Here is a 15,067-nt window from a genome sequence, read left to right as displayed (position 1 = left end):
TTGGTGATACTGCAGATCGCCAATAATCAGATTCTCTCTGCGTGCTGACACCAATCGTTACAATTTCCTGATATCATCCAGTAATGTTTATCTTGTTTAGTGGGTTCTGGTGGTACTCTTGTCTTCCCGGCCTAAGGCCTTCATACCGTGCACACTGTAGTCCTGCGTGGTAACCGTAGTCGGGTAGGTGTACTGGTCTCCCATTCACCCAGGGGCTTGGCGTATAGGTGAAGAGCGTGGTATTAGATTGGGGAAAAGAGGCTGAAGGAAGGCGAGAGATCTACCAGGCCTAGGGCTCCCTGCATACTGCAAATCCGTTTTACGATTCCATTTCCAATTTGCAATTTACGATTTTCCCTGAATGCAATCAACAGATAACGGAGGAAATAAACGCAGCATGCAGTAACGATAAAAAATCAGAATCGGATGTAAAAAATGATTAAAAATCGGAATCAGAATTGCATGCAGTGTGCAGGGAGCCTTACATCTGCAAAGAACAATGGGTCACAATTTCTCCACGGCTATTTCAAAGGCTCATTGCCAGTTACTGGGAATGCTGAAGTGCAGCTGTTGCTGCTACAACTGGTACAACCATTTATAAGGTTTGGGGGGCAATTATATTTCCACATAGGGTTGTGTAGTTTTGGATAGTTATTGTGTCATTGTGTTTGTTTTGGTTATCTTTGTCTAATATTTAAATTTGTTTGATGATCTGAAACATTTAGGTGTGACATACATGCAAAAAAAAAAAAAAAAAAGATTGAAAGCAAAACAAATAGAAATCAGGAAGGGGTAAATACTTTTTTTCATAGCACTGTAATGTCCTCATCTTCCTTACATCAAATTCTGCATTGGCCAGTCTTAGAAATGAAAGGAAATTGCATTGGATTAATAAAATAAAGGCATAACCACATAGAAGAAGAAAATGCTGCATTTGTTTGTACATGGAACATATTTGCAGGTTTTGCATAAAATCTCAGCAGAGCTTATCTACATTCTCCTGCACCAGGAAGAAAGTCAGAATAAACGTTAACTAGCTAGAGCGTAGATAATTGCTGCTGTGATTTTATCCTGGATCAAATCTCACTTTGGCTTCAAAACTAAAAAAAAATAAAAATCATATTAACGCCTGCTGCCAACGGTTTAGTCTTATTTGCTTTTCCCATAGCAGAAGTAGGAGGATATTTTACACACCAAATTGCTTTATGCCCTTTAGGGCCCTTTCACATTCAGTCAATTGTGTTGTGATCAGATCGCAATGCAATATAGATGAAAATTTGCACCGCATCTTACTGCTGCAGTGCGATTATACAGGGAAGCATACAGTACAATGACAGTATGCCTCACTGCCACTGTAAATGCATGCGCTACCTGGTCACCCCCACCCAACGCACCACACTGCACCGCACACTAGATACGAGAAGCTCCAAAGGAATATCATTATGTTGCGATGATATTCTCTGTTGCAATGCAATGGACTCGGTGTGGAAGGGAGAGAGTAGAAAGCAGTTTGGCCTGTGGTGCAGCATTGCATCATTAGCATGGAAAACTTGCATCATTAACAGGAAAACTTTAGCATGCTGCTTTTTGTAGCGCTGCCAAACTCCTTTCAAGGACCACTATTGCAAAAAATTGTAAAAGTTAAAATGCATACATATAAAATATACATTTCTCCTCGAGTAAAATGCACCATACGGTAAATTACCTTTTTCCTGTGTTGCTGTAGATACTGAAAAAATTGTCATCTCCTCATAGGTGGCTCAGCATTTCCTTTATAATTTAAAAAGCACTCCTTGGAAAGGATCTATATATTATGGTGGCAGTTCAACTAAGCAACTTCTGTTCAGTTAGTGCTTTGGCATCTGTAAATAAAGAATTAACAGATTCCCCATGAGGAGATGGAGTAATCCAAAACCTGTCAGATTTGTCAGTTTTTTGATGCCTACTGTCAGTGACAGCAACACAGGAAATATACTGCATTTTTCTCCAGGGGAAATCTACATTTTATATGGATATATTTACAATTTTACAATTTTTGGGGATAGTTGTCCTTTTATAGTAAGTGCAGTAATCCACCTCATGGCACTGCATGCCACCTTATTTCCACCAGGCATTGTGATCTGTTGCCACTGTGAACCTGAACCTCTCTTCATATTGTCTAATTCCATTCTCTAAGTTCAGCTAATGTCATGCCTAATTTCTCATGTTTCTTTCACCACCAGTCTTTCCGGAAGTTTAAGCAGGGGGTTGTCGATGTGTTTGAAGTACTTAGCCTTTGGTATGGCACCTTGAAAGTCATAGAAGGAAAGTTTGGATCAAGCATACTGTCTTACTTCATATTCTTAAAGTGGCTGCTGATGTTTAACATCTTCTCATTTGTGGTGAACTTCAGTTTTATAACCATTCCACAGTTTATTGACATGGGACCCAACAACCTAACGTTTTCTGGCCTGGAGCTACTTACAGGAGCTGTAAGTACTGCAATGCTTTTCATTGCTAGAATCATTAAGTGCATATATGTTCTGCTTTTTCTCATCCCATTGGTATATTTTCTAGTAAATTCTCACATTTGATGTTCTCTGTCCCTTCTATATTCCTTGTGTGTTGACCTTGTCTTTAAGAAAATAGGGAGCTTAGAAAGGAGATTTTTGGAAGGGATCCTGTACAGGCAGAGATTAAGATTAGACTTCCTGGTGTAGCCAAGGAGTGGCTTATTAAAAGGATTTCTGTATCTGTATTAAGGAAGTACAGTGGGATGCGAAAGTTTGGGCAACCGTGTTAATCGTCATGATTTTCCTGTATAAATCGTTGGTTGCTACGATAAAAAAGGTCAGTTAAATATATCACATAGGAGACACATACAGTGATATTTGAAAAGTGAAATGAAGTTTATTGGATTTACAGAAAGTGCTCAATAATGGTTTAAATAAAATTAGGTAGGTGCATAAATTTGGGCACAGTTGTCATTTTATTGATTCCAACACCTTTAGAACTAATTATTAGAACTCAGATTGGCTTGGTAAGCTCATTGACCCCTGACCTACATACACAGGTGAATCCAATTATGAGAAAGAGTACTTAAGGGGGTCAATTGTAAGTTTCCCTCCTCTTTTATAATTTTCTCTGAAGAGTAGCAACACGGGGGTCTCGCAACAACTCTCAAAGGACCTGAAGACAAAGATTGTTCACCATCATGGTTTAGGGGAAGGATACAGAAAGTTGTCTCTGAGATTTCAGCTGTTCGTTTCTACAGTTAGGAACAAATTGAGGAAATGGAAGACCCCAGGCTCAGTTCAAGTTAAGGCTCGAAGTGGCAGACCAAGAAAAATCTCGGCTAGACAGAAGCGATGAATGGTGAGAACAGTCAGTCAACCCACAGACCAGCAATAAAGACCTACAACATCATCTTGCTGCAGATGGAGATACTGTGCATCATTCAACCATTTGTCGCACTTTACATAAGGAGATGCTGTATGCAAGAGTAATGCAGAGGAAGCCTTTTCTCTGCCCACAGCACAAACAGAGCCCCTTGAGGTATGCTAAAGCACATTTGGACAAGCCAGCTTTATTTTGGAATAAGGTGCTGTAGACTGATGAAACTAAAATTTAGTTATTTGGGCATAACAAGGGGTGTTATGCATGGAGGAAAAGGAACACAGCATTCCAAGAAAACACCTGCTACTTAAAGTAAAATATGGCGGTGGTTCCATCATGCTGTGGGGCTGTGTGGCCAGTGCAGGGACTGGGAATCTTGTTAAAGTTGAGGAATGCATGGATTCCACTCAGAATCAGCAGATTCTGGAGACCAATCTCCAGGAATCAGTGACAAAACTGAAGCTGTGCTGGGGCTGGATCTTTCAACAAGACAATGACCCTAAACACTGCTCAAAATCCACTAAGGCATTCATGCAGAGGAACAAGTACAACGTTCTGGAATGGCCATCTCAGTCCCCAGACCTGAATATAATTGAAAATCTGTGGTGTGAGTTAAAGAGAGCTGTCCATGCTCAGAAGCCATCAAACCTGAATGAACTAGAGATGTTTTGTAAAGAGGAATGGTCCAAAATACCTCCAACCAAAATCCAGACTCTCATTGGAACCTACAAGAAGTGTTTAGGAGGCTGTAATTTTTGCTAAAGGAGGATCTACTAAATATTAATTACATTTTTTTTTGTGGTGCCCAAATGTATACCTAATTTTGTTTAAACAATTATTGCACACTTTCTGTACATCCAATATGCTTCATATCACTTCTCAAATATCACTGTGTGTTTCTCCTATATGATATATTTAACTGACATTTTTAATCGTAACAACAAAAGATTTATACAGAAAAATTATGATAATTAACAAGGTTGCCCAAACGTTCGTATCCCACTGTATTAGGTACAATTAGGCAATGCAGGACAAAGAATTGCAGCCATTGCTTATGTACTACTACCACCTATGGACCCTATTCCCATGCTACTGCTGGTAGCGATCACATAAGAATAGGCATTCCTGATCAATGATTGATTGATATTTCATTTCAATACTCTCTGGGAGTTTTGAATTAGGATGATACCATTTCAAAACTCCTTGCTTTAACTCATGGCTAACACGGTACAACACTCTACTGCTTCTAATATTCTCTGGGAATACCCCAGTACTTCATAGATTTTCACACTAGTCTAGTCCAGCTTTTGTGACTGTCAGCTTTAGTTTACATGTAAAGTGGCAGATTTTCCATGAACTGCAGCTGAAGTGAGCAGTACTGCCAGAGGAACAGACAGTTAATGTAGAACTACAGACTAGTTAGTATAACATACAATAGTATAACATACATACATACCTGTCTCCAGGCTCATTATCCACTGTGCTATCTGCCTTTGACGCGAAATAATGTCATCCGTGTAAAAATCGTAATCACCGTCCCCCCTTCAGTCCCATCCATCTAGCATGGAGGGTGCCAACTTACATAATGCTGGATACACACGGTGCGTTCGCACACTCGATATTCCCGTCGATTCGTTTATTTCCAACATGTCCGATTTGGATTTCGATGGATCGTTAGGTCGATTCGGCATACTTTGCATGCGAATCGACCTAACGATCCATCGAAATCCAAATCGGACATGTTGGAAATAAACGAATCGACGGGAATCGACGGGAAAATCGAGTGCGCGAACGCACCGTGTGTATCCAGCATAAGACAATTCATGTTACATAATATTCATCTCAATCCATAAGCAGTGCTCTACTATTTTTAGACTACAAAGGCTTCTCCCTTTTTAGCTCGCAGAGAAAAAAATCACTCTGAAGTTCGTCTCTCTGCTAGTGCACCACTAAAGGTTCCTATACATTGGTAGATAGGGCAGTAGATTTGATTATCAGAGCCCTCCTTGATGGAGTCTAATAATAGAGGGATCTATTGCTGCCACACAACTGCACACAATTCCAATAGATCCCAGCATGAAATCTATTGGAAATCTGTACAGCTGTCTGGGACCCCAGAGACACCCATGTATTGTCCCCCCCCCCCCCCCCCCCTGGGCTGTACAGAGTGTGGAAGGCTCACCTGTCCACCAGTGCACCTCCTCTTGTGACCCACATTGAACCAATAACAGCCTTAATGCCAGGAACCTGCTAACAATGCAAGTGTTGCTGATGACATGGCACCAAGTCTATACATGAGGGCCAGTAATTTGAGCAGCCATCACTGAGTCCATGCTTCTGGACCACCTGGTTCCCTTTTTATGAACCACTAGTGACCTTAGCCCGTTTAATAACGGGGTAAGTCTGTCTCCGTGCGCCTGCCGCGCGCACTGGCACACATGCCCGCCCCTTCCTCTCCTTCAGTGTCTCTGCGTCCCTCCCTGCACATGCGCAGTGCTACAAAACACACACACAGGGACATGGGAAGCAGAGACACTAGGGTTTTATTAGAGAGGATACCCATTCATGGTGTGTGTTGAAAGTAATAGAACACTTACACTGAATACTGCAATGATCAACTCACTCTTAGCTCACACCAACTGCTTAAAGGACTTACGAGGCCAATCAGTGAGAAAAAAAATAAAAAAAGTTAGCTACCTGCGTCAGCTTGTAAGGCACGGAGGACGCCGTCCGCGCCCTCCGTGCCATTCCGCCGGGTCCCCGCCGCTCAGTAGCCCCCCGAACGGTCCCCGACCGCGCGGCCAGGGTTGGGCTCTACAGACTGTACAAAGATGGCGTCCGGAGCTGGCCGCGGCTGCGCAGTCCACATAGCCGCGAGTGCGGCTGCGCAGCTGTAAGGCCAACCCCCGATCCACGTAACAGGCTGTTTCCTGTAGCATGGATCGGGGGGTTGGCCTTAGAGCTGCACAGCCGCACTCGCGGCTATGTGGACTGCGCAGCCGTGGCCAGCTTTGGCCGCCATGTTTGTACAGTCTGGAGAGCCCGACCCTGGCCGCGCGGTCGGGGACCGATCGGGGGGCTACTGAGCGGCGGGGACCCCGCGGAACGGCACGGACGGCGTCCTCCGTGCATTACAAGCTGGCGCAGGTAGCTAACTTTTTTGATTTTTTTTCTCAATGATTGGCCTCGTAAGTCCTTTAAAAAGCTTATTCTCCTGTCTTCATTCTTGTGTGGTCTTCAATCTAGGATCTCTTTCTTTCTCATTTTCTCTTCTTTTGTTTCTTGAAAACTTTTGGGGTTTGATTGAGATCTTTTTGTCGCCATGTGTTACTTTGTCTTTTTCATCTAAAATCCATTGAGAAACTGATATGAGGCTTTTCAAATGTGAACAAAGCCTACTGGCTGACGGTGCGTTCTGTTGCACTGGGGGGCGTAGGAGTGGGAGGTAGGGATGGTCGGAATGCCAAATTCTGATTCCGCGGTGAATCCGCATTCCGCCATTGCCAATTACCGATTCCGCTTTCCGCTACCAATTTCCGCATTCCAATGCGGAATTTCCGCCGGAAATCGCGGAAATTCCGACCGACTTTAACATCGAATTTCTCAAAAACTATAAGGGCTTTTTGAAAACTTTTTTTTTGCATCTTTTTCAGAAGATTCTGTTTAATAAACCCTGAAAATGGTGTTTCTAGGATCTACGGGGGCTTTGCTATTAACCGCTAAATTCGGCGGATTTTTACTGTAATGTAAAATGCAGAAAATAGGCAGATGCAGAACATATACAGTAAAAATCCGCCGACTTTAGCGGTTGATAGCAAAGCCCCCTTAAGTCCTAGAAACACCACATTTTTAGGGTTTATTAAACTGAGTCTTCTGAACAAATGTTTTTAAAAAGACCTTATAGTTTTTGAGAAAATCTATGTTAAAGTCAGGTGGAATTTCCGCGATTTCCAGCGGAAATTTCTGCGATTTCCGGCGGAAATCCGCCTACTGCACTTGCATTACCGATTTAAGCTTTCCAATGCGGAAATGCAATTTCCGATCGGAATTTCGGAAATTGCATTTCCGCGGAATCCGAATGAGCATCCCTAGTGGGAGGTGGAGGGCTGATGAATGGCTCTCTGGATAGCCGTACCCCTAATTATAGCACAAAAAGGAGTAAATTAGGTTATCAGTAGAGGAATACATTTATTCCCCTAGATCACGTTCCCCAACCCTGTCCTCAAGGCCCACCAACAGTACATGTTTTGCAGGAAACCACAACATGCACAGGTGAGGTAATTAGTGTCTCAGTAGAGCTGATTAACTACCTCTGTGGATTTATACAAAACATGCACTGTTGGTGGGCCCTGAGGATAGGATTGGGGAACATGATCTAGGGGTATTAATGTACTCCTCTACTGATTACCTAATTTACTCCTTTTGTGGTATAATTAGGGATCTGGCTATTCCCTGCACCGCTATAGCTATAATTAACATTAAGGTCTATGGCAGAGCCCTAATCAGGGGCTGTGTGGCGAGGGGCAGGCGCCATAGTGACTTGACTGTGTATAAGCCTTAACTTACAGTACTTGCTAGAGGCGAGTTGTGTCCAGGAACAGTAACAGGTGTTCATTAAAAAGGAAGTGTCCTGAAACTCTTAAAGTGGATCGGAGATGAACTTTTACTCATTGCATAATTGTGTTCCTTACATATAGTTTATAGGGCATTCCTCAAGCCAAATACTTGTTTTGTTTTGTTTTAATACCCTAATTTCCTATAAACTAAATAAGCCACACCCACAGCTTCTCCAGAGTGCCTTGGCGCTTGCAAGGGATTGTGGGATTTCAGTCTGGGCAGGTGAAAAAGGTGTTACTAGCTATAGATTTCAGAGGCAGAGTTTTCACAATCTGAGAGCTGCAGTGCAGATACAGATCAGTTGCCTGTGTAATGGAGGAGATAAGAGTGGAGTTTTCACAGAATATGCAGATTAGCATGCCTAGATACAGATAAGCTTGCCTGTGTGTGTAATTGTGTAATAGTGACAAGCAGAAAACATGTCTGCTCCCATTGTATCACAGGAAAAAATATTAATATACTGTTGAAGCTGTTTGAAGATAGATTTGCTGTGTAAACTATCTAAACTTTAGATAAGATATATAGACAAGTCACTTGTTATATTTAGTTTTTCATCTCGGATCCGCTTTAAAATTGAAAACACATACAAATAAGAAGTACATTTCTCCCAGAGTAAAATAAGCCATACATTACTTCTCTCCTATGTTGCTGTCACTTACAGTAGGTAGTAGAAATCTGACATTACCGACAGGTTTTGGGCTAGTTCATCTCTTCATATGGGATTCTCAGCATGGCCTTTATTCTTTATAAAGACATTCCCTGAAAAAGATTTACATAAAGATCCCGGCCAGCCTCCCTGCTCGCTGCACACTATTTTGGCAGTTGGACGGAGCAACTGCCATTTACTAAGTGCTTTTAAAAAATATAGAAAACCCTGAGAACCCCCCTATGAGAAGATTGGCTAGTCCAAAATCTGTTGGTAATGTCAGATTTCTACTACCTGCTGTAAGTGACAGCAACATAGAAAAGTAATTTACGGCTCATTTTACTCTGGGAGAAATGTAATTCTTATTTGTATATGTTTTAAATTTTAAGATTTTCGTGGCAGTTCCTCTTGAACTCTCCTTGTATCGCACCATTTCCAAATGTTAGTAAATCAACAACATATAATATAAATTGTGAGCTTGCTGTGAAGATGTGGGCTTTCCTTAGATCTGACCAGTGCTGTTCTATTTACTCTTTCAGGGCTATTTTGAAGATACAGTTTTGTATTACGGATTTTACACTAATAGCACCATCAACAAAGTGTCCACTCTGGCACCTTACGACATGCAGCTAGCGTATATATTCACAATTGGATTGTATCTAAGCATCTGTTTCCTCATTCTGCTCTTCAGGTAATGTTTCATGTATGCTAAGCGGCAGCTCCACAGATTGTGAATCGGTTTCATAGTGAAATCGATTCAAAATCTGTATGCAGTGTAGGCAGCCAATAGATCTCTCTTTGATCAGATTTGATCACAGAGGGATCTATCTGCTGGTCGATATGGTGGCAATCGACCAGTGTATGGCAACCTTTAGACAGTTTTTTTCCCAAGCACCTGCTGTGTTATAACTTACACAATAAAACCAGGATGAACAATTGGAGGCAAAGCAGGCAATAGATATGATATGGCAGTCAGATGCATAATCACAATTTAACTGTCTTCAAGATCTTTTCTTTCCTGACCACTCTATAAACATGAATGCTACAGTTCATCAGTAGGTTTCTCGGGTAAAAAGATAATGGCTTATAAATAGCTGATGGTAGAGTTGTTGCAGATTGTAGTCGTGCACAGTTGCCCTGTATGGCAATTTTCCACTATCTTGTGGGCACTTTCCACAGAAGCTCTTTTCCCACAACCCTGAAGCAGCTGTGCGTTACAGGCCAATGCATGGCGGGGTAGCTAATCCCCCTAGGCCATATGCAGCTTTTCTCTTCTGATCTTCTAACACCACATAATGTAGATGGTGGGTATCAGGGTAGGTGATTACACCTATTAAACAAGACTAAAGGTGCCCATGAATAGTACCATTTTTAGTGAACAATCATATTTCCTGTTAGATTTTTCAGTTGTCATTACTTCCTCTCTGCTCTAAAAGATAAGCAGCAGCATAATAGCCTCTAAAGAAAAACATTTCTTTGTAACAATTTATATAACTCCTACAAGAACCCTGCAGTGTTTACTTCCTGGAATTTCTGGGAGCACAGAAAGGGTGAACCTTCAGGCTGGTTCCACATTAGAAACCAGCCAGATGATCACATTAAATGTTAAAAATAGGCTTTGCTGATTACCGCTGCAAGCCAAACAATAAGTGAGGAGAAGAAGAAGATTTTTGGCCCCGGAAGTCCTTTAAGAACCCTGGAGTAATATGCCTATATATTGATATACTTTTAGTCTGGCGGTAGATATCAATACCCCTACATCCCTAAAGAGATAAAAAGTCACACACTTGTAATATAGAATTATTGGATTTTAAGGGTGGATAGTATTTAACTATAGTAACACTTAAGAGAGAAAATATCTTAAATCAGATGATCCAATAAGTTAACAGGTTTTACAAAAGACATTACAGCATACTAAAATGAATATACTGTATATATATATATATATATATATATATATATATATATATATATATATATATATATATATATATATATATATATATATATATATATATATATATATATATATATACAGACAAGAGAAAGCTAAAAAGCACACTTTAGCTATCCCTCACTGTATATTTAATTCTTAGGACATAAAGAGAGAATATATAACTTGCAAATAACTTGCATAGTGCATGGGTCACGGAATGTCTCTCTTTTTTGGTTTGGGCTCCACCTATTCAAATTAAGGAGGCATAAGGGGTGTTTCTATCAAAGACTGGGGGTTGGGGGTGAGAGAGTTTGCCATTAGTTTGTGGCTAGGCATGTGCTGAGGATGAGCAACAAAGGGGCTGATGCACAAAGTAGAGGTAATATTGCTGTGTGCAGACAGCGCACGGCACTATTACTGTTACTACCCACCATCAGTGGACCGCGAGTTGCACTATTAGCATGATCCGATATACTCAAATAAGGCGAGTGTTGCTACGGTAATGCACTTTATCAATGTGTGTTACCATAGCAATGCTTTCGGTACTCAAGTATCATGCATTGCACCAGAGCTGGGACAAGGTCCTCCAGCACCCAAGGCTGAGACACCAAAGTGCGCCCCTCCATCCCTCAAACCCCAGCTGTCACACACTGATTGCTATTAGACTAAGAGGGCCACAGGGCCCAAAACCTCCCAAACACCTTAATATCTAGTTATCTGGCTTGCAGTCACTGCTATGTATCCCCTTTTCTTATTTCTTTCTGCTTCAAACACAATTAGGAATGACAGCTGAATGAATTGTGCGCCCCCTCCTACACTGCGCCCTGAGGCTGGAGCCTCTCCAGCCTATGCCTCGGCCCGGCCCTGCATTGCACTAATGTACACAACAGTGGTGAAATTGTCTTGTTAAGTTTTTCATAAACTAAATAATACTTATTCTGGTTTATCATTTTTTTTAGCTCAAAATGTACTATAATGAATTAATTGCCACAATGTCAAGAAGCCCCTGAGACCAGAAGAAGTGTTCTCTGGGGTATATGTGACATGAGGGGAGTGCCTATGGGCTACAGCAATCTGTTTAACATTAGCTGGTTGCTGAACTGTGTTTGTCAATATGTTCCTGAAGGAACCAGACACCGAGCATGTGAACTGGTGGACCCTGATTGCTAAGTACTGGCAAGACTGGCACTTTTTATTGCACCTAGTGCTATTTATCCTGTTTATTTCAAACGTTGGAATGTTCAATGTAGCAAAGCTACTAATAAATGGCAAAGAATCAAATCAAGTCATCTGCTTTTTATAAGTAATAAAAAAGTAATAAATCCAAGTTTTGTTGAAATCTATGTGGTGATGAAGATAATTGATAATATGACTGGTTTCTGCCAGCTTGCCTGTACTGACAAAATGAAAGCTGAGTCCACTGACACAGCTCTCTCTGGTGAAATGTGCCCTCAAAATGTAAACATTTATTATGCAAATCCAATTATATTAAGCAGAATACGTGAGGATAGATGTAAAGCTAAGTACACACCAAAAGATAGAATCCTGTGATATGACCGATGAGCAATCGCTGTACTATCAAATCCAAAAGATCTGATGTGATCGACAGCATGAGACTGCAACTAAAATGCTAAATGAGCTTTAATCAATAGGATTGTTAAACAATGCAGGATATTACATAGCACTGTACACACTGCTGATGATGAGCAATTATCTGCCAAAGTAATTCGTCATGTCAGTCATTCAGAATGCCCAACCACCTTCATGGGTTGTTCGTTTGATGTTCCCTTAAGACAATGTTTATGCTTTGGATCCTTAAACGAGATCTGAGCGATGAGTCATTCATCGTTTGCTCATTACAACTTTTTTCTTCCAATGTGTGCAAGGCTTTAGGGAGAAGCCTTTAGTCATCCTGATTCCAAGCTGCAGATTCCTGTGCTAGTATCATAATTCTCACTTCACTAATAAGTCAGTGACCTGGAGAAAACAAGTGGGATGATTCCTATAATACGCATGTAGACTGACATCACTGTCTATATAACCATAAATGGGAGGACAAAGCTTTCACCTAAGCACCTCAGTTTTTATTATCCTGGTTTATTATACAAAGAGGCAAAGAAGGCATTCCTGTCCGCAGTTGAAGTTCATGTGTTTTCCTTTCACTTTACCTTGTATTTTCTCCATAAATGTCATAGTGTTTCCTTGCACACCTTCAGGTATAGGCCTTTTTATCAGGTGGAGTGCTCAAAGCTTGTGGGGGCAGCTGACAATACCCCAATCCAAAGTCCATATAGTTAAACAATAATCAAGCTGGCACCTCCTTGGTAACTTCTACAATAATCTTTATTCCATGAAAAAAAAAATGGCAATTTTTTGAGCCCAATCAATCTCTTGATCAAGAGAATGTGTCTACATTGCTTGTGACCAAGGAGGTGTGTCCAGTCCAATCCAAAAAAGCTTTATTGGCTGAACCAAATACATTTAGCGTTTCCAAAGCAAAACATTAGCAATTGCATGGGAGGGGGTGGTTGTGGGATTATAAGCATGGGGATTGGGGAGGGTATAAGTTACAGTATAAGGGATACAGTCCATAGAGGTGGAGAGGGTATATGGGGCAGCATGTGGCATTACAATCCATGGGGTATCATGGTCCTCATGATCAGGTGGATGTGTCTACCATGCTTACACACCTTACACACAATCTTAATGTTATTGCCCTGAGGAAGATATTGATGGGTCTCAAAATGGTGGCATTGTTTTTCTTCATGAAATAAAGATTATTGAATTTTCTTCAGATCATTTTATTTTGTATGACAATCCAGGAAAAATAAATAGACTTTCAATCACACATGAAATACTGATCAACACATGCAAAATAATGACAAAAGACGCCTACCCACTTCCCAGTAGCTCCCACTCCCTTTTCCCTCAAGCAACAGGGTTGTTAACTCACTAGTACTCTTGCTATAACCATGTTATAGTTTTGTCCCGGTCACTATTGGTATGGTGTTTGTATGGCATACCTATAAAATATACACAGTAAAAATAGCATGGAGACTGCCGGAAGTAGAATTTCGATAAAAATTACCAGTATTCTACTACTTAATTTCTGTAGTAAAATATTGGTAATTGATATCTTACTATGACCTTCCATAACCCTACTCTCACACAGAACCCTCCCTATGCCTAACCATAGGACCCCCCTGTTGCTACCTACAGTAACCTTAACCAACTTCCCGTAACCACCCACTTTCTCTGTGCCTAACTGTAACCCCCTAGCCTAAACTACCATGCTGTTGTCAACAGCAGCAAGAGTAAAAACCACAATTAGTGGCTATAAAGTTCATTATGGCACCTGCCGTTTTTACCTGATTCAGTTTGTGTGACCTTTCTGTGTTTTTTTTAGGGCTTTTTCCAGAAAGTGTGATTTCACTAGCTTTCCTCTGCAATTGGCCCCAGTCTATAGTAGGGGTATTTTAACTCCTGTGAGGAACATTTAGTTACTTCTCAGTGTAAAGTGCTGCAAAAAAGTGAGAACCATCAAAATACGTACTACTAGTAGTACTGTACTTATAGTAGCAGTAAAGTGTTGTACCGTGTTAGCCATGAGTAAAAGCAAGAAGTTTTGAATCAGGATGATACCATTTATTGGCTAACTTAGATATGGATAAACAGTGAGCTTTCGACTTATAAAAAGCCTTCGTCGGACTGGTTCCTGACCAAAACTGAAAAACACAGCTTATATACACTGACATACAGAGGAGAAACATTCTTTAGCAAACATAAATGTAATTAGATGCATTAACTGTTACTGAGGAGGCTTTCCCAGGCATCCTATCTAAATTGATAAGATCAATCGAATTCTCAACATGACATAAAGCAGACTCTGGTGATGGGGAGACATCGTAAATTCCGAGTTCAAATGGTAATTGGCCTGGTTACATGCACCATTAAAGTTTATACATTGGTTCAAAACTGTAGAAAATGGTTTAAACAAGGACTCTAACTTCTTGTGCTGGTACGATGGGTTTTAAATGCCACAATTCTTTTCATTTTAATTTTTCTATCTTTTCATTCATTTTTGTGCCATATGCTGTGTAAGATGGTATTCACTGTCACTATTCATTCAACCAGGCCAGTTACAATTTGAACTCGGAATTTACGATGTCTCCCCATCACCATAGTCTGCTTTTATGTCATGTTGAGGATTCTATTGATCTTATCAATTTAGATAGGATGCCTGGGAAAGCCTCCTCAGTAACAGTTAAGGCATCTAATTACATTTACCTTTGCTAAAGAATGTTTCTCCTCTGTACGTCAGTGTATATAAGCTGTGTTTTTCAGTTTTGGTCAGGAACCAGTCCGACGAAGGCTTTTTATAAGTCAAAAGCTCACTGTTTATCCATTTCTAAGTTAGCCAATAAATGGTATCATCCTGATTCAAAACTTCTCGCTTGTACTTATAGTAGTAATAGTATTAATAATGCAGTCTG

General features: G+C 40.8%; 1 protein-coding gene across 3 annotated transcripts in view; it reads left to right on the top strand.

Annotated features, from left to right (window-relative positions):
* TMC5 (transmembrane channel like 5) overlaps positions 1-15,067 on the top strand; it is a 243,192-nt gene that overhangs the window by 125,406 nt on the left and 102,719 nt on the right. For all 3 annotated transcript variants that reach the window (XM_068244746.1, XM_068244745.1, XM_068244747.1), the window contains 2 exons: positions 2,223-2,471; positions 9,178-9,329. In XM_068244746.1, coding sequence (XP_068100847.1) covers positions 2,223-2,471; positions 9,178-9,329 — 401 coding nt within the window. The remainder of the gene's footprint in view (positions 1-2,222; positions 2,472-9,177; positions 9,330-15,067) is intronic.

This window comes from Hyperolius riggenbachi, chromosome 7, assembly GCF_040937935.1.
Source record: "Hyperolius riggenbachi isolate aHypRig1 chromosome 7, aHypRig1.pri, whole genome shotgun sequence".
NCBI lineage: Eukaryota > Metazoa > Chordata > Amphibia > Anura > Hyperoliidae > Hyperolius > Hyperolius riggenbachi.
Note: the sequence above shows the minus strand (reverse complement) of the source record. Positions and strands in the feature narration are given on the sequence as shown.